This window comes from Cyclopterus lumpus, chromosome 9 (genome assembly GCF_009769545.1).
Source record: "Cyclopterus lumpus isolate fCycLum1 chromosome 9, fCycLum1.pri, whole genome shotgun sequence".
In the NCBI taxonomy this organism is placed as follows: Eukaryota; Metazoa; Chordata; class Actinopteri; order Perciformes; family Cyclopteridae; genus Cyclopterus; species Cyclopterus lumpus.
In genome coordinates, this window is record NC_046974.1 from 7943081 (window position 1) to 7963469 (window position 20389).

The 20389-nt window shown below is 38.9% G+C and overlaps 1 protein-coding gene across 1 annotated transcript in view; it reads left to right on the forward strand.

The window, feature by feature from the left end:
- The first annotated feature begins 11988 nt into the window (after nucleotides 1–11988).
- The window catches only part of LOC117735874 (citron Rho-interacting kinase), a 39903-nt gene continuing 31502 nt past the window's right edge, over nucleotides 11989–20389 (forward strand). The window contains exons 1-3 of the mRNA XM_034540778.1: nucleotides 11989–12093; nucleotides 12372–12515; nucleotides 13334–13453. Coding sequence (XP_034396669.1) covers nucleotides 11989–12093; nucleotides 12372–12515; nucleotides 13334–13453 — 369 coding nt within the window. The remainder of the gene's footprint in view (nucleotides 12094–12371; nucleotides 12516–13333; nucleotides 13454–20389) is intronic.

Here is a 20389-nt window from a genome sequence, read left to right on the forward strand (position 1 = left end):
CGCCACCCGGCGGAGGAGAAGCCAACGGATAACAGCCGACTGGTATCACTCCGGATGAACCCACCCTGCTCTGACAGGGTTGGGCTGACCGGCCCATTTTGGAGTCGACATTTCATCCATCATTCACGCAATTTCGAGCTGGATCCAGTTAGATTGTAAACTGCCGTCTCCCCAGTTTCCTCGCGTCGCTCTCTCTCCGAGTTAAGCTACAAGCCGCGAGCTCTGATTGAATCCCAGCAAACGCCGCCTCCTCTGCAAGCTCACTGACTGGCTGTTTGTTATTGGGCACAATTATTTTTGTTATCCCGGTATAAACCGCCTCGATGAGCTCTGCGCATCGGTCGGTCGATCAGGGTCCATCCCGTCTCGGGGTCCCGGGTCCCCCATACTGATTGGCCTGTTACACCGGAGTCATTTGCCAGCCAAACAGAGCGCGATCCCGATGCCTCCCCTACCGCTTTTTCCGTCTTGAATGCACGCCCCCGACACGGCGGCAGTGACGCCCGATGCAACCTGTTACAAACGGCCCAACCATTGGCTGAAAATGATAGCGCCATATTTCGGTGCTTCTCGCGCACATCTGTGACATCCAGTAAATGAGCACGTGAAGAGATATTGTGAGAACAGACTGTTGCCTAGAATTATGATCCAGCTGTCGTCAGAAATGGTAAAGCAAGAGCAATCCTTGAGGTTTGGACCCCCTGGATTTAAATGTATTAAAATATATTGTATTTTAATACATTACTAAAGTTACATTCAATATGAACCTGTTAGAGAAAAAACATTAAAAGGTGATTTGACACTTTTGTTTCCAGATGGTTATGTACTTTAACCGTCTATGGGTAATTTTCATAAACACATTAAGGTTTTCTATAAATTAGGTATTATTCTCAGTCTAGGCCGAAAACTGAGTGGTCATTCGGCAGTTGTTGCATTTTCACCACTTTCAATGTGAGCAAGTACGATGTGCTATCAGTTAACTATAAAACAGCTCATAGTCATAAGTTCATTGTATACCAATTGAAGCACAAACCGGTGTTTCATGCTAATTAGTTGTGAGGCTAATTTAACCTAATATGTTGTCCTCCAAATACAGAACATGTCCCCAGTAGTGAAAAGTGACCTAATCGATTCAAATGAAATACACTAGTGTACTGTAAGTACAATTTTGATGTAGACATGTTGGCCTATATAACATTACTTCATCTGAATATTCCCATGTTGTGCTGACTTTATTGCATTTTAGAAGTGCATATTGAAGGTTTTAACCCACTACCTTTGTATGACAGTGTTGCCAGTTACGTTATTAGGATTTCATACAATATGAAGCATTGTTAGTGAATAAACTAGATTAAACTAACCCCATTGAATGTAAAATACTTAAAATACTGTTAAAATTCTGTTTACAGGGTTATGCTTCAAAGATAATAAAACAACAATGCTATATATAATATTACACTCTGAAAGGGGCCATTGTGAAAAATGAGAAGACTTACTTTGATACTAAAGTACAATTTGCTGATAATACTAGTTTAGATAGTACAATATGAATACAGGTTATTTACTATTACCGTACTCTATTATGTATTCTGTTTTGGATATTTGTGAGTTTTTGTTTTTGTGAAGCAAGTTATGCTTATATTTAATCACTGAATTAAAGTAGATTAATTCAAATGTCCCAAATTGCTAAACAAGTGTAATGGGAAGCGGTTTGCATCCATGGCAGCTGTGCACATGACCTGGGGAATGCCACACTGTCCTCAACAGTTAGTTAATGCTCATCTTTGTAGGCCATCAGGTTCAAATTCTATTGCTCAAGGCTAATTTATAAAAGGCCATGTGACTAGTATTTTATTCTAGTTGTTTTATCCCTAGATGGAGGTGGTATCTAGTAGCTAAGATATTAAATTAGGACCTCTGATTAAAATTGCCCATCATCAAGCTGGACCTCACTTATGAAATGTTACAGGATCACGCAAATACAATAGAAGTTATATAAATCACATGTATTGAGTGTTAAAATGTTGCCAATTGATGAGTGTATGGGTATCATCATTTTCCACCGAGGGAGGGGAAACATCCAACATTAAGAACTGCTTCTTAATACTGTAAGAGGCCAATTAAGTGTCAAGGCATGCATTCAGAGTTATTATTCATTAATGAGTTTTAGGTTAGTGTAAGTAGAGGTTAAAGGTCAAGGAATTGACATGCTCAGTAAAGGCACTCGCAGATACAGCAATGTGTATGAGTGGATGATGAAGGGGTAGAGATGCGGTCATGTCATGATGTTGGGGGTGGGGCATTGGTGATGAATGATTACAAACAAAGCCTCTTGAGCCGATAAAGTGAAGGCACAAAAGAAGTGGGTCACAGCCTGCTGGTCCACCGTCGCCGAGCTTCAGGGGCAGAGGGGGCCGAGGGGGCCGAGGGGGCCATACACGAGATGATGGGTGATTTCCTCAGAGCACATCAAAATCTCTCTGCTTTGATAAACCGCTAAGCTGAATGAATTTAGCAGCCCACATTATCCTTATTAGTTTAATGCTGCTGGTGTTGAGTTGATTGCAAATACAACAACAACAACAACAACTTTTGTGTTGTAAAAAATAACTACATACTGTGTTACAGCCTGGTCGATCAGTGCAGTGAGTTGCTTTTACAGTTATAGAATTTCTATTATAAACAATATCTATCATAGCAGTTGCTGTTACAACACAGTAGAAATAAATACGGTTGAACCACAGTCGTATACAATACAAATGTCATTAGAGAGCGTACAAATACATGTTTCATCTACATGTTTCATCTAAAAACGTTGCGAAACAATGACAGCAATATGTACTAACATTTTTTTTGTAGATAAAATGCATATTTGTCATTGTAGAAAAGAAGATTCCATGAAGCTTATTGTCATGAGTGTTAATAAAAGAATCTACCACATTGCATTGCCTCTTTGGTAGGACATAAAGATAACAAACTCACCTTCATTGGTCTTTATTATATACTATAGCTCCCTCTGTTGAAAAAGAAGTGATATTACATTCACATTCCTCCAAAGTGATGGGTAAACAATGAGTAGCCTACTTACACTGCACAGCTTCAGAGAACTGCACAGATCATATCGGAAACAATAATGTTGTGGTTGCAGTCTTATCATGATCAATGCTTCTCAATGATGATATACATATGGTACGGACTTCAGTTTACCGAGCCCCAGTATTTAAAACCAACCACAAAGACATGGTTCCCCTCAGAGAACATAAATAGCCGTCTGCCTGTGATGGATTGTCAACAACATCGTAAGCTTTGTCTGTAAATCTGCGAGTGAGTATCCATCCCCTTTCCACATTGTCTTGTGGTCGCCGTGTGATTCACCAAATGAGTACGAAACAATAATGTCCCTCTGTGTATATAGATATTTTAATTGTGGCAGTTTTCATGAGTATCTAGAGCAGCGTCTACCTCGTACTGTGCTTATGTGCTTATGTAACACCAACCCTTAGTCATACTGGTATGACTCTGCCTTTTTTCAACCAATGCAAGATTTGGCTGTGAGTTACATAACAAAACCAGTCTCTTCTAACCTCTAGATCGCAGCATTTCTCTCCGATAGCCTTACCCTCATACCAACATGACAGAAAAGATGTAGCTGTTTCCATGTTTTGCCAGTGGATGGCAGTGGTTTAGCACAGTTGCTTAGTATTGACAAGATTATTGCACCTGCTGTAGAGGTACTGCTCTGTATGATCATGTACTGTAAGTTCCCCCCTGATGATAGTTGCAGCCATTGCTATACCTTGTGATATATACTTTTTTTTCAATGCATGTAACGTTATCTTTGCAGGAACACAAAAGTGTCCTAAAATCAATAGTATTGTTTTTGCACACAGTAGATTTGAACTGAGTGGGTAACAATTATTAACAGTTAATTGCATCACAGTAAACTAATACTATAATAAGTGAAAACATCTATCTTTCCATCTTCATAACTATGCTGGGATTTTCTTTTTAAACATACAATGTCTTGTTGCTAGGTAACATCAGAATGTTGCCTCTGCCTCAACCAAATACTACAAAACCACTGCGGTTGCAGTGCAAAAGCAAGCCCTTTTCATACTCATGTCAGTGAATCATAATCACTCAGATATTACATTAAATATAAAATTATCTCAAATAAACAGATTGTAAGGTTGCTGTGAAGGTTTGTCAGGCTGAAAGAAGTCACATACCAGCAACACTGTGCATTATGTAATTATGTAAGGTTCTATTTATATATCATTACGCATTTCAGGATCGATAAGAAAACTTCTCTCTGAACTCAAGGTTTCTTTCCTGGACAGATATTATGTTGTATAAGTGTCCCAAACCTGGTCCTATGTCGGGAAATCTTTAATTTAGGACTCAGATTACATCAACAGAGCTTTTTCTCTGAATCTAACTGGGCTGAAAAGAAATGGCCGTAATGCATTGAATTTAGGAAGCAAAGAGACAAATTCAATCAAAATAGGGAGGATGTGTAAAGATAGAGGTGAGATAGTGGAGGTGTGATCAGATTCCAGGTCAACAGGTACAAAAGCACTCTCTCCTTTCTTTTTATACAACTTAGCCAAGGTCTTCACTCGCTTTTATTCGTGGTACAGTCATAAAAGTCTAATTAACAACCAGTAAGCAGGATAAGTGAGTGCTGCCCTTGTTCTCCGTCTGCCTCTGATTACTGAAACACTCATTGATTGTACAGTGCTTTCACCTTCTGAGCATGTTGTCCCTTCTGATGATGTACTACTGCTTGCCAGGTTAGGTTCTGCCATCTGTTACTGTGTGTGTAATCTGTGTCTGTGAGTGTGTGTGTGTGTGTGTGTGTGTGTGTGTGTGTGTGTGTGTGTTTGTGTGTGTGTGTATGTGTGTGTGTGTGTGTGTGTGCAGTTTGCAAGTCAGTATCGCTTTGACGTGTCACTTGGCTCACATTAGCATGAAAACAAGAACATTGAGGTGAGCCTGTGTGTCAGACATGGGACCTTGTTAGGTTGTGACATGACACAGACTTTATTACTGTTTACCACGTTAAACAACTTTCAATGTACTCTGTTAGAGTGGTGTTCATTCTAGTGTCCAGTGCATGTAGTTATGCAATGCACTGTTTAGTTCTTTTATTGTAACAATTACAGAAAGGCAGGGACAAGAATGGAATGATGTGTTGTTAGAAAGCTCCTGTTAAGTCTTGCTGAGCTTTATCTAAAAGCAACAAAAAAACACACGTTTATAACCATATAAGGAAATTGAATTGAATATAAATAAAGAGTGTGATAGACTCAAAGGTTCATAACTCTAGGCTTTATTTAAGAAAAATCATAATCTGATGCAAAATTACAAAATTCTGCTCCTTTTGTTAAAATATTGCAATAATTGACTTCTCGAGCACAGGTGAGGATAGGGTTATGGAAGTATTCCACATGTTACAGTTATATTGGCTTTCTTTGTTCGAGCAAGAACCTGCATCTCTCTTTAATTGCTCTTGTTTACTTGCGGAATATTACTTTTATACATCCTTGCTTGCCAGTTATTGCATTTTTCTGTTCATTAGATTTGGTTGAGTCTGGGTCATTGTGTTCAATCACCAATGAGCTGCACAATTCAAAGAGTTGTTAGGAATTGACATGAACGTACAGTAGTTTGTAACATTGCGTTGACTGTCAACGCAATGTGTCAAGCAGCATACATTAGTGTGATTAGTGGCAGCTGCTGCAGTACGGGGAGAGGAAGAGTTTGGGAGAGAGAGAGAGAGAGAGAGAGAGAGAGAGAGGTTCCCCTCTCTCTACAGTATGTGATCACTGGTATGCTGCATTACTCTACAATGCTATTTTTCTGTGGTCCTCCCTTCCTCTCTCCCTTCCACTCTATCTCTCTGTGAGCAGTAGTCTCCCGTCTCCACTCTCACTGCCTCACATCTTTCTGCCCTGCCACGGCGCATCTCTCTCTCCCCTCGGCTCCACTCTCTCTCCCCAGTGAGGATGACATCCCCGAATTTGATGAACCAGCAAAGCTCTCATTCTGGCTGGTGGCTTGCGAGGGAGACCCCACATGAACGGGCTTACTGGACGAGGAGGTGCCGCGTCTAAAGAGCTTCGTGGAAGAGCTGTCAGCTGTAGCAGCCTCTGAGTAAGTGCTATACTATTTTACTTATGCCGCTCCTATGACGGATAAGGAAGGGAGTGAGGGTGATGACATGTTCGGGGAGAGAATGAAACCAGTATCTTTGTTTTTCAGCTCTGAAATGCTAAAGTGCATTGTTATTTTCTCCCACGTCAGCATGTTGAACCTATTAACTGACTGGTTGACTGACTGACACTACAGCTGAAAATTCATGGCTTGATGAGATAGCATTGGTGGCAGCGAGCTTATGCAGCAGCTGTATCTGGTCTATCAGGAATGAATCCTATTCTTGGTCACGACACTGAAACGCTGTCTCCGTTTGCCCATCTCTCTTCATCGCTGCGCTTACTGTAGCACATACACTCATACGGAAGGCTATCACTCTGCACTGGTTGTATATGTTTGTGATGAGACCACTGCATGCTCCCCCCGGCCCCCTCCCCAAGAAATCTGATTCATATTTACCAAGACTGAGGAAGTTTTGAGACAAAGTTTTTTTCAGAATGTCTATTATGCAGGGACTTTCCAAAGGTGCAGCAGAGGTTGAGATCCGTTACAGAAAGAAAGCTGGAAATACAAAGTCGGTTGGACAAAAAAGTATGACAAGATGAAGACTGTGGTTGGTGGAAAGTATCTCTATGGTGACAGCGGGTTTTTGCCAAGGGTGAAGGAGAGGTGAAAGAAGCTTGCTATTCAGTTGGAACCCAAATGACAGGACTGACTGGACAGAATATTAATGAAGAGATTGTGGGAGAGACTGATAGATACATGAACAGATAGATGATGGTAGTATTTATGAGTATTATGTCCTCAGACTGGATAATGATTTGTGTTTGACGAGGTGCATGCTTAGAAGTGGCCTAGAATATGAGGACTGTATTCATTATATCAATGTTAACGGTTTGCCAGGAGTGTGTCGTCACATCTGTTGGTGTTTATTTTATTCTGTGTCTACCTGTTTGTGGAGGCAGGCCCAATTGGTGGTAGATGGAACAGAGGAAATGAGAGACACCTGTGCATAGTCTGCACAATTCTGAGTTGTGATGAGAGAGAGAGAGAGAGGGAGAGAGAGAGGGAGAGAGAGAGAGAGAGAGAGAGAGAGAGAGAGAGAGAGAGAGAGAGAGCTCTACTGCTCCATTACTCAAGTGTCATTTCCCCAAAAGCCTCCTTTAGAAGCCTCCTTTAGAAGCCCACACTGATCCTCTTTGTCATCTGGATTTGTGATATAATGATGGACTCAATTTCGAAGCGCTTTCCCAAGTGTTCAACACACTTTTGTTGATCGTGATATTCTGTCAACTCAACCACTACAGATGGTTCACAGTTCAGTGCCACAGCATTCAGGTCCAGGTCTGGAGCTTTGGTGGCCCCAGTGGAAACTGAAAGTGTTTGTAGTGCCATATTGAACCCACCCTGTTATGTAGGACCAGTTCTGTGCATAGGCATTGTTATTGGAGAGTTGAGGAATAATACCAGCCATAATACCAGCCAATTAGTGATTAAAAGCTAATTGTGGCTTTCGTTGACTGGGTTCACACCTCTTTTACCACAACACGTTCCACTGGATACTGGGGAACTGCAATTGCCAATACCATTCTTTTTGCACTAGTCATATAACGCGTCTCCAAAAAAGCATAGCTCTTTAGAATCAAGCACAGATTCTTTAGATGACGTTGCATTTACGGATTGGCCAAGGTTAATTAACCTTCCCCAATCTGTAATGCCTGTGGTGGTTTACAGAAAACCGGCTGGGAAAGTCTGCTTGCGTGACTGAGGTATTACTAATTTATTGTTGCCATGACAATAGGCACAACGTATCTCTTGAGAGGATGTGATGAAAGCTCAAACTAGAGGAGATGGCAGTAGGACTTTGAGCTTGTTTTTAAGAGAAGCATCTGTGCCACTACAGTGTTGCAACAGGTGTGTGATTGACTGCTGCCCATACAGGAGGATTGGCCCCTGGTCACCATGCAGACTGAATGTAGAGCAACACCATGACTGGGATGCAACCTCTCTCCACTCGCCTCCTCTTCAACGACTGACTCACAGAGCAGCACACATTATTCAACCAACAGAAACAAGCTTCTCGGAAGCATAAATATGGAAACGTTCAACAAACCCAGATAGGCCAGCTCAGTGGTCAAACTGTCGTTCCTGTGGTTGTAATGTGTTTTTTTAAAGTATAGTTATTAATAATGGCTTTCAGGGAGATAATTATTGCATAGGGGGGGCTCAGCTGCACAGACTGTGAGCCCAGTTCATTATGGGCAGTCAGCTAGCACTTGAGTCTGCGAGGAAGACTGCCAGATCTGAGTCCCATCTGGTGCCTCGTGCTAGGACGGCACCCTGTAACCCCCAACTTTACCACTGGCTGGCTGCTGTGGAATTTGACCACATTGTTAAGTATACAACAATAAATAATGCAGTGTTGTTATGGCCTCAGCACATATAGATGTATGAGATTCATTAGTGCAACCAGGAAACATGAACCAGTGGAAAAAAAGGCTTCCGTGAAAATCTCCGGGAGATCCCAACAGCAAGGTTAAAAAAGATTTCAAGGATTCAAGGGTAATTAATTGTCATTATGCAACACAGGGTTGCACAATAAAATACAGTGAAAGAAAAACATGACAGACCAAACAAAATTAAAAAATTAAAAAAATTGTTGTCAGGAGGATTGTAAACAGCTGCAGCAAAACATTTTTCTGGGCAGATAATATGGCCGACATCTTCTAATTAAAAATGCGACAACAGGGAAACATTGTTTATCAACAATGATGTTTGAGCACCAAGCATCATTGATGTAAGCATCAGAGTCCGCCTCCTCTCGTCATCGCCGCTCTCTGTCCTGATGGAGCCGGGTAACGGTGTTGGTAAATGGTAAATGGACCTGTACTTTTCTAGTCTTCTGACCACTCAAAGCGCTTTAACACTACATGACATCATTCAACCATTCACACACATTCCTACACTGATGGGGGGAGCCTCTGCCCATCAGGACTAACTAACTAATTCACACACCGTTGGCACAGCTACAGGGGCAATTTTGGGGTTAAATGTCTTGCCCAAGGGCACACGGGTTAGCGGAGCCGGGGATCCTCTGATTGAAGGACGACCCTCCTCACCACTAAGCCACAGTCGCCCAACAGTCACGAACCTCCCGTTGCCGGGTTAGCCTGAACACTCCTGCGAGTGGACATTAGTCAGGAGCAGACTGGGTGGTGGAAGTCCTCTCCTCCCTCTTCTCCTGGGGCAGTCGACTTCCCTTTTGGTGGCGATTGGTCCAGCAGGTTAGGTGGTCGACTGTGGGCGGTGATCGTATCAAGGTCCGCTCCCCAGGTGCCACACGTACTCCGACTGCCTTGCCACCTGGTTTCAGAGGAACACACACAAACAGGACAATTTGACATCTCATCTCAAACCAGACAGCTAATGATGCAATGTGCCCACAGGCTGAAGAGCAGCACGTTGCTGGAGGAAGCTAACCTCAGCTAACACTTTGCTCATGCCGTCATCACTCATGACAAACCACCTGCTCCTGCATCATGTCATACCGATGGGACTGGACCACCAGGCAGCAGGATTCTGATGCAGCTCGGGCACATTCTGGCGTGGCCTGAACAACTCACCCCTCAAATAACCCTTGAAGCATAACGATTACATCAGTGACATTTCTGGGCAAATATTAACAAGCACCAGAGACTTACTATATCCGTTGTCCATCAGCAATGTCTGCTTATAGTTTTGTTTTTTTGACACAGATGCTACTGCATGTGATCTTCCTGGCAGCAATGCGATGTTTCTAGAGACAGTATACACAATAGAGCACAGTAGAAAAATAGAAATAGGCAATGTTATAATATATATCATTTACAATCATGTAAATGTAAAACCGCAAAGCAATCCACCAGAATTCTCAGTTTAGTTGAGCTTGAGTTGAGGATGTTACTGTAGGGAGGAGTGGGTGGTGAGCCTCTGCTTTTTATAGACATTCTCCCTCGTCGCTCATTCCTTTGCCTGCCTCTTGATCACAAAAGCTGCCAAAAATATCCAGCGGTGGTAAAAGAGGCTGTTGTGTGAACACAAGCAGGCTATTTATAGACTCTGTTAAGCTACAATATGAGTGCATATTTGGTCAGCACAGTACGGATCTCCTGGGAACAACATTTTGTATCTGCTTGTTATCTGTGGGATCACATTGCTATTTACACGTCTTCAAGTCCATAAGTCGTCAGTGCTTCATTGCTAATTGCTCTTCTTGGTATCAGGGTCAAACGTTTTGTAGTAAGGTCCTTTGTACACATTGTACTATGTGTTAGTTAACAGGTAATAAGGCCCTTGTAAGTCTTTAATAGATTTGTTAAGATATAATACGTGTTAATAATAGCATTTATGAACAGGACATTTACAAGCAATTAGAAAGGTAACTGATAATATGTGCATCGCAAAGGGTTTATGAACCCCAACAAGGCATTGTTCTAGCTTTAGATTGGGTAACTGCAAAAAGCACAACTGTAAATAAATATGCATAATGCATGACAATAAACTACTTCTTAATCCTAATAATGCAAAAACAATGTGGTCATAATTTTTTTTTTAAACGTATATAATCTCATTAACATATGCTCATAAGCATCTCATAAGTACTTAAGAGAGCCTTATTACTCATTAACTATGGTTTATTTCAAGGCTCTTTTTTAAAATGTATTTAATGTTGACGCATTGATTGTATACTACTTGTTTTGACTATAATACTTGATATTTCTAGTTTATTTGTCGAATAGGTAAACATTGAGATGATATGCATGCTGTCAATTTTAAGTGTGTCAGATTCCAATTAGCTGAACAAGTCTATTCTATACGGAATGGTTATTATAAAAGGTAAGTGTTTTACATAAGAGCATTGAGTCAGCCCTTCAGTTTTCATAGGAGGTTGTGCACAAAGACTGTTTGTCATCATGTGACTCTCCTTGTTCCCTATCTCCCATCCTCTCTCCACTCTCTCCTCTCCTACAGATTAGTGACTACACATCCATCAACTCGCGAGATAAGACTGTCTCCTTTTGGAAAAGCCTCATTAAAAAACCCAAACAGACAGAATTGCTGGACACATGTCACAGGTATTACTCTTCACATGGTAAGAGTTTGTTTCCAGAACAAGCGAAAATCAGCCATCTGTTTGTCAATTTGCCTCTCCCCTGTAGCTGAGCTGGAGTGTGCGTGTGTGTGTGTGTGTGCGTGTGTGTGTGCGTGTGTGTGTGTGTGTGTGTGTGTGTGTGTGTGTGTGTGTTTGTTTACTTATCATAGTATTCCACGTCACTCTCTGACTTTTTGTGAAAATAGTCCTTGTGGCATGAATCTGTTTCAGTATGATTCATAATGTGCTTCAGTATATTCCACCAAGCAGCTTGTTGGATATGTTTAATATGGTCTAAATCTGCACCACTTCCCCACCTCCATCCCACCATAAACCCAAACATTTCTGACCGTTTGATGTAAGATGTCAGGGTAATGAAGTCAAAATTATTTGAAACATAAGTTCTTGGTGGGACATGAAATTGCCCGATGCCATAATGTCTCCTCCACGTGCTCATGCCAGTAGAATGACTGTCTAGTTGTAATGAGAGAATACAGGACATAGTCACTGCATCAATCTAGTATTTCATCATTAATCTATGTAATTCTCAGAGCGCTAAACAACATCTGTCTCCGTGTTGAAAATAGGGAATTCTCCTTAAAAAGTATCGACTGTTTCTTAGTGAGGTTGGATTCCAGTACAATGTTGCTGTTTCTTTTACGAGCTCCAGCCCCACGCTGGGCCGCCGTGTTGTTGTGAGCATGTGTCTGCGTACTACCGGAAAGTGCTGTGACTGTGTATCTGTGGCTGTGCTGCCAGCCCTGCTGTGTTCCTGGTTCCCAAAGCTCCTCAGGTCCTGTAATGCTGTAATAGCACATATAATTGTATCATCAATCGCTACCAATGACATGTGCCACCAAACAACTGCAGTCTCACACACACACACACACACGCACACACTCGCACACTGCATTGTTACTGATATTGTTGTTAATATTTTAGACAGAAGACATCCTGAACAGAGCTACACTTTCAAGGGACATTGAAAAAAATAAACGTATATCCACTTACATCCATGGGCCCCAGATAAATGATACTAAACTGTCAGAGAAAAGTCATGTGCATGCTAGATTGTTGATTCCAGGTTGAGCAGGAAATGTCACTTGTCCAGAGGAAGATGTCTGACCTTGAGTCGGTGTTGCAGCAGAAGGATATAGAGTTGAAGGCCTCTGAGACCCAGAGGACCATCCTAGAACAGGATCTGGCAACCTACATCACAGAATGCACTGTGAGTAGCCCTGTAGCCATTACAGGGGACACACATGGACTGTTTACTTGTGCCAAGTGTGTGAGTGTGTGTGTTTGTGTGTGTGAGTGTGTGTGTGTGTGTGTGTGTGTGTGTGTGTGTGTGTGTGTGTGTGTGTGTGAGTGTGATTTTACATGTCTGTGTGCACACAAGGACAGTAGTGCTGGGAGATGTCGCTGAAGAAAAAAGAAAATCTTTGATTTCACACTGTTTTGATTTGCAACTTAAATCTATTTTGTTTCTACCTAAAAATAAACTGGGCCTACAAAAGGCAAAATATTTGTTAACTTTCACCAGGCTTCAAACTTAAAAAGAAAAATTGATCAAATATTCTTGTTGAAAACATACACGGACGGATACGTGGTATAAAAGTGCTGACGGTGTTGAGAAGTGAATGTTCGGTATCCCAAAGAGAAAATGTGTAATTTGCCCTCGCATTCTTCTCATTTGGGATACTGTGAGAAAATGTGAATGCTACCTGATGTTTTAGGTCTGCTACCGTCTTGTGCAACTCAGTGCCACACACCACTCTGTTTGGGATAAATAGATAGGTCTGGCTGCACGTATTAGTTGCCACAGACTTTAGAACAACTTGACAGTGTTTTTATTGAGGTTGCTGAGGAGATCAACCTGTTCACTTTTCCGCTAAATTACCATAATGACAGTGACGTAGAATCAACAAACTGTTTAGAAGAATTTCAACAAAAACCTCACATTACAACCATTTCAGAGCTGGTATGTTCGACTTCATTTACCAACAAACGGTCCACCGGCTGAACATTTGTATGTCTTGGTTTCAGAGTCTAAAGCGCAGTTTGGAACAGGCTCGTATGGAGGTGTCACAAGAGGACGACAAAGCTCTGGAGCTACTCCATGACATCCGGGAGCAGAGCAACAAGCTTCAAGAGATCAAAGAGCAGGTAGGACCGAATCTCGGGCGTCATTAAATCAGTGGGTTGAAATGATGGGGACTTTGTGGGGTCGGCTGTAGCTCATGGGGATGAGTGGTCGTCCCCTAACCGCAATGTACCCCGTTCGATCCCCGCTCTCACTATAGTTGAAGTGTCCTTGAGCAAGACACTGAACCCCCAGTTGCTCCCCGGGCACTTCACTGCAGCTTACTGCTCCTTAATAAATACATTTAAAAAAAATTAAAGTGTATATTTCATTCTTTTCTTTCTTGAATCAAGGCCCAGCAAGGGGAATCCCTCAATGACTATCTGACATCACATTTCATTCAAGTTTTGTTCATTGTGCTGATCTTGAAACAAATGAAATGATCTTTATTTAGTAGCTTAAACTCAGTACTTCTTCACTTCTTTGATGGATATTTGCAGTGATGGCTATATTGCATTGTATGTAATGCATAAAGCAGAAAAGCCAAAAGAAGAGAGCAGGTCAAGTCACCAAGGCTGAGTGAGCGAGGTGTGAGTGTTATTAGACCTGTGCATGAGTGCAGCCAGTGTTACACCTACAGCGTGTTCATACATACCTCATATCACAGTCCCCTATTGAGGTAAATTGTGTGATTGTTGCCACCTTTTTGCAACAATATAATAATGCAGTTCATCGCCAGTGTTTCATTGAAAATGTTTTGATGAGTTTGAGGGGGAGAGATTAACTTTACAATTCATTGATGAATATACTTTATAATCAATTTATTGTTTATTCTGTTATCTGCCAGAACAAACAGTGCACTAGTTAATTAAATAATCTGTCGTCCTCTGTATTGAGCGTGAAGACTGTCTGCTGGGTCAACTCTCTGGAATCAGGAATGCTAATAAGAAAGAGACAGGGGAGCTCCACGCAGCCCATAATTACTGAAATCAGATGTGATGAGTGTGTGGCATCTATGAGTGTTTGTGTGTATACGTATATATTTCTGCTTGTGTGACAGCACCACATGACCAAGTGTTGCCAACTGTGAGAATTAAGCTGTTACAAGATTGACAGTTTAGGACAACAGATAGAGAGCATGAAGAATCATCTTCCTGGCATGATGCACCATTTAAAAAAAATAATAGGTAATAGAAAAGCAACCCGTTTTTCTCAGCCTACACTCGTGCCGGTTACCAAGCACTGAATACATTGTGTAATGGTTGCTATGGTGATGAGAGCCATATACCTACGAGTGTTGAGAGCACTGATGCAGTGGGCAGGCTGTCGTGATGAGGTGCTGGGGCCTTGGCGCATGCTGTTTGAGAAACAGAACATCACTTGATATACCAAACTGAAATCATACATTTATGTAAAAGGGATGCACACTGGTTAGTGAAGACTTGAACATCTTCATTTAACAACATATACTGTGCATACGCTTTCCTTTCCAACGTAGAAAACACATGTTTTATGCATTGCATGTATACAATACTTGAACAAGAAGGTGTTGCATGCAATCCAAAATGACCTCAGGCAGAAGCCCCCTTGCTGCCCCCCTTCAACAAACCTGAGACGAACTACGGTGTGTTCTGAATGGTTACGTTCGTAGGTGGTCAAAAAGCCTGCATGCACGTCCCTCTGCCGCCCTGAGCTCTCTCCTCTGTGGCTGCGTGGCTTCGCTGTCTTGATGCAATAACTTGTACAAATGGGGATACGGACAAACACTTTCGGACAGTTTCTCCTCGAATGCTTCGACAGAAATAGACGTGTGAAAAATGAAAAAAAAGTGAGCTTGAAAGAGAACGTCTAATCCTGTCTTCTTTGTCACCCCCAGACACCTGGCCAGTTGCTGCATGAAGTTGGCGTGATTGTCAGATTGTCTTTTTTGAAAAAAAGCTACAGACGTTGTTAAGTGCAGACACCCCCAGTTTCAATGTGCGAAAGGGTCAGACCCAGTTCGACTATCTGCCTCGCTGCTCATCATTTTAAGCATACTGAGACCCGAGGGGATCCCCAGGGAGAAGCTGGTGGAAGTGTCTGAGAAAAGGGGGTATAGGTGTCAGATGCAACCATGTCTACGGACTTATTGGATTTCTAGTTTGACATCTTTGACATGCATTGCTAGCAAAGCGATTGTTACTCTATGTCTCCTATCCAGTGGTTCCCCAAATGAAGGTCAAGATGTGTTTGCCAGTGAGCCGTCTTCAGGAACAAGTTAAAGTCTAATACTGTTAGAGGAATATTCATAATACAGCTCATCAAACTGTGGTTAATCCTAGCACCTCATAACTGGATGTGCATAACTGGCCACAGTAAAAAAAAAAAAGCACTTATAGTCTGTCTCTTCACATTTATGAGCATAGTTTTCTATATATTATCTGGCTCTGTGTTCCCATTTGTTCCTCTCAGCTGGGTATTTATTTATTCATGCGAGCCAAATCCAGCATTTCATCTTGAAAAGCATCTGTCTCCTACACTTTGCCATATGAGTTTATTTCAATTCAATTCAATTCAGTTTATTTTGTATAGCCCAGTATCACAAATTACAAATTTGCCTCAGAGGGCTTTACAATCTGTACACATACGACATCCTCTGTCCCAGGACCTCACATCGGATCAGGAAAAACTCCCCAAAAATAACCTTTCACAGGGAATAAAGGGAAGACACCTTCAGGAGAGCAACAGAGGAGGATCCCTCTCCCCGGATGGACAGAAGCAATAGATGTCATGTGTACAGAATGAACAGCATTTACAAAGTTACATAAACACATTACATGAATATGACAATGTATGAATGGAACTCCAATCCATGAAACAGAAGGAGGTAGAGAGGAGGGAGGGCGGGGCGCATCAGCAGGGCCAAGGCAGGAGGCCGGCTCACCAGGCATCAGACACCTTCAGGTCCAATGGACCCTATGAGACGTGAAGTCACAACGACTCCGGGGAGGAAGCAGAGTTAATAAGGTGCAATTAATTTCATGCAGAAACCTTGCAGTGTTGGCTCAACAAACAGGAGAGATTTGGGATGTATTCATTTTCAAAGAAAATCAATCTGTCTGTCATTAAGACATTAAGACCTGCAAACATATGCATAGAGACCATTCCACATGAAGAACTATGGAAAACTACATTGTGTCTTGGTTGTGTGAACACAAAAAGGTTAGAAGGCAATGGCACTTTAATGGAACCTTAATATACTGTATGCTTATATATATTTTGTACGTATGCATGCAGAAGTAAGTCCACGGTATCTAAAAGAAATCCATTGCCTAATATTCTTCGATATCACCCTCACTGAGAGTTAAACGTGTTCAATTTTTGCAGTGATAAGCGTTCTGTGTTCTTAGGGCTGATGATTTTGTTAGAGCAGCAAATATACAGATGATTCCTGATTATAAGATCTCTGGTAAGTATTAAATCTGTAAATCGGATAACCTGAATGAGCCATCGACAGAACATTCGTTGTACAAATGGTTCTTTGCAATAAAATAATACCATATGTTAGCGCTCCACAAACCCTTAGTGCCCTCAAAGGGCCGGTTGGAACTGTAACACTGTATAAATGTAACTACTCCCGAGCATATTGTTAAATAACTGTCTTTGCATTTGATTATTGTTTACTCAAGTGTAAACATATTGTGCATGCATTTATATAAATGTAAACATTTATATGCAAATTTCTCTAATATTATAAAATATATCCATTTAATTATATAGGGAGAAGAAGAGCGCTGCAGATGGAAGCGTTGCAATGGAGTATTGTTTACTCAAGTGTAAAAATATTGCACATGCATTTATATAAATGTAAAAATGTATATGCAAATTTCTCTAATTAGTTAGTTGGTATCCAGAGTCTGTTTAGAATGTTCAGTGTTTTTAGAATGTTTAATGTTTTTAGAATGTTTAGTGATTTTAGAAAGTTCAGTGTTTTTAGAATGTTTAATTATTTTTAGAATGCTTTAAACTCTGGTTTTCTGCCAGAAAAAAGGAGCTTCCTGGACACTTAAACAGCAGCCTCAAAATGGCCCCCCCAAAAAAGAAATGAATGAAATATATTTATATTTTAAACTACCAATCCCTCTTATTTTTCCACAGTAATTATATTTTAATTAACAACGACATACAAATGCATCCTGTAGCAGCTTTTAGTTGGTATCCAGAGTCTGTTTAGAATGTTCAGTATTTTTAGAAAGTTTAGTGTTTTTAGAAAGTTCAGTGTTTTTAGAATGTTTAATGTTTTTAGAATGTTCAGTGTTTTTAGAATGTTCAATGTTTTTAGAATGTTCAGTGTTTTTAGAAAGTTCAGTGTTTTTAGAATGTTTAATGTTTTTAGAATGTTCAGTGTTTTTAGAAAGTTCAGTGTTTTTAGAATGTTTAATGTTTTTAGAATGTTCAGTGTTTTTACAAAGTTCTGTGTTTTTAGAAAGTTCTGTGTTTTTAGAATGTTTAATGTTTTTAGAATGTTCAGTGTTTTTAGAATGTTCAATGTTTTTAGAATGTTTAATGTTTTTGGAATGTTCAGTGTTTTTAGAAAGTTCAGTGTTTTTAGAATGTTTAATGTTTTAGAATGTTCAGTGTTTTTAGAAAGTTCTGTGTTTTTAGAAAGTTCTGTGTTTTTAGAAAGTTCTGTGTTTTTAGAATGTTTAATGTTTTTAGAATTTTCAGTGTTTTTAGAAAGTTCAGTGTTTTTAGAATGTTTAATGTTTTTAGAATGTTCAATGTTTTTAGAATGTTCAGTGTTTTTAGAAAGTTCAGTGTTTTTAGAAAGTTCAGTGTTTTTAGAATGTTCAGTGTTTTTAGAATGTTTAATGTTTTTAGAATGTTTAGTGTTTTTAGAAAGTTCAGTGTTTTTAGAATGTTCAGTGTTTTTAGAATGTTTAATGTTTTTAGAATGTTCAGTGTTTTTAGAAAGTTCAGTGTTTTTAGAAAGTTCAGTGTTTTTAGAATGTTCAGTGTTTTTAGAATGTTTAATGTTTTTAGAATGTTTAGTGTTTTTAGAAAGTTCAGTGTTTTTAGAATGTTCAGTGTTTTTAGAATGTTCAGTATTTTTAGAAAGTTCAGTGTTTTTAGAATGTTCAGTGTTTTTAGAATGTTCAGTGTTTTTAGAATGTTTAGTGTTTTTAGAATGTTCAGTATTTTTAGAATGTTCAGTGTTTTTAGAATGTTTAATGTTTTTAGAATGTTCAATGTTTTTAGAATGTTCAGTGTTTTTAGAAAGTTCAGTGTTTTTAGAAAGTTCAGTGTTTTTAGAATGTTCAGTGTTTTTAGAATGTTTAATGTTTTTAGAATGTTTAGTGTTTTTAGAAAGTTCAGTGTTTTTAGAATGTTCAGTGTTTTTAGAATGTTCAGTATTTTTAGAATGTTTAATGTTTTTAGAATGTTCAGTGTTTTTAGAATGTTTAGTGTTTTTAGAATGTTCAGTGTTTTTAGAATGTTCAGTGTTTTTAGAATGTTTAGTGTTTTTAGAATGTTCAGTATTTTTAGAAAGTTCAGTGTTTTTAGAATGTTTAATGTTTTTAGAATGTTTAGTGTTTTTAGAATGTTTAGTGTTTTTAGAATGTTCAGTATTTTTAGAATGTTCAGTGTTTTTAGAATGTTTAATGTTTTTAGAATGTTCAATGTTTTTAGAATGTTCAGTGTTTTTAGAAAGTTCAGTGTTTTTAGAAAGTTCAGTGTTTTTAGAATGTTCAGTGTTTTTAGAATGTTTAATGTTTTTAGAATGTTTAGTGTTTTTAGAATGTTTAATGTTTTTAGAATGTTTAGTGTTTTTAGAAAGTTCAGTGTTTTTAGAATGTTCAGTGTTTTTAGAATGTTCAGTATTTTTAGAATGTTTAATGTTTTTAGAATGTTCAGTGTTTTTAGAATGTTTAGTGTTTTTAGAATGTTCAGTGTTTTTAGAATGTTCAGTGTTTTTAGAATGTTTAGTGTTTTTAGAATGTTCAGTATTTTTAGAAAGTTCAGTGTTTTTAGAATGTTTAATGTTTTTAGAATGTTTAGTGTTTTTAGAATGTTCAGTGTTTTTAGAATGTTCAGTGTTTTTAGAATGTTTAATGTTTTTAGAATGTTCTGTGTTTTTAGAATGTTCAGTGTTTTTAGAATGTTTAGTGTTTTTAGAATGTTCAGTATTTTTAGAAAGTTCAGTGTTTTTGAATGTTTAATGTTTTTAGAATGTTTAGTGTTTTTAGAATGTTCAGTGTTTTTAGAATGTTCAATGTTTTTAGAATTTTCAGTGTTTTTAGAATGTTCAGTGTTTCTAGAATGTTTAATGTTTTTAGAATGTTTAGTGTTTTTAGAATGTTCAGTGTTTTTAGAATGTTCAGTGTTTTTAGAAAGTTCAGTGTTTTTAGAATGTTTAATGTTTTTAGAATGTTCAGTGTTTTTAGAATGTTCAGTATTTTTAGAAAGTTCAGTGTTTTTAGAATGTTTTTAGAATGTTTAGTGTTTTTAGAATATTCAGTGTTTTTAGAATGTTCAGTGTTTTTAGAATGTTTAATGTTTTTAGAATGTTCAGTGTTTTTAGAAAGTTCAGTGTTTTTAGAATGTTCAGTGTTTTTAGAATGTTTAATGTTTTTAGAATGTTCAGTGTTTTTAGAAAGTTCAGTGTTTTTAGAATGTTCAGTGTTTTTAGAATGTTTAATGTTTTTAGAATGTTTAGTGTTTTTAGAAAGTTCAGTGTTTTTAGAATGTTCTGTGTTTTTAGAATGTTCAGTATTTTTAGAAAGTTCAGTGTTTTTAGAATGTTCAGTGTTTTTAGAATGTTTAATGTTTTTAGAAAGTTCAGTGTTTTTAGAATGTTTAATGTTTTTAGAATGTTCAGTATTTTTAGAAAGTTCAGTGTTTTTAGAATGTTTTTAGAATGTTTAGTGTTTTTAGAATATTCAGTGTTTTTAGAATGTTCAGTGTTTTTAGAATGTTTAATGTTTTTAGAATGTTCAGTGTTTTTAGAAAGTTCAGTGTTTTTAGAATGTTCAGTGTTT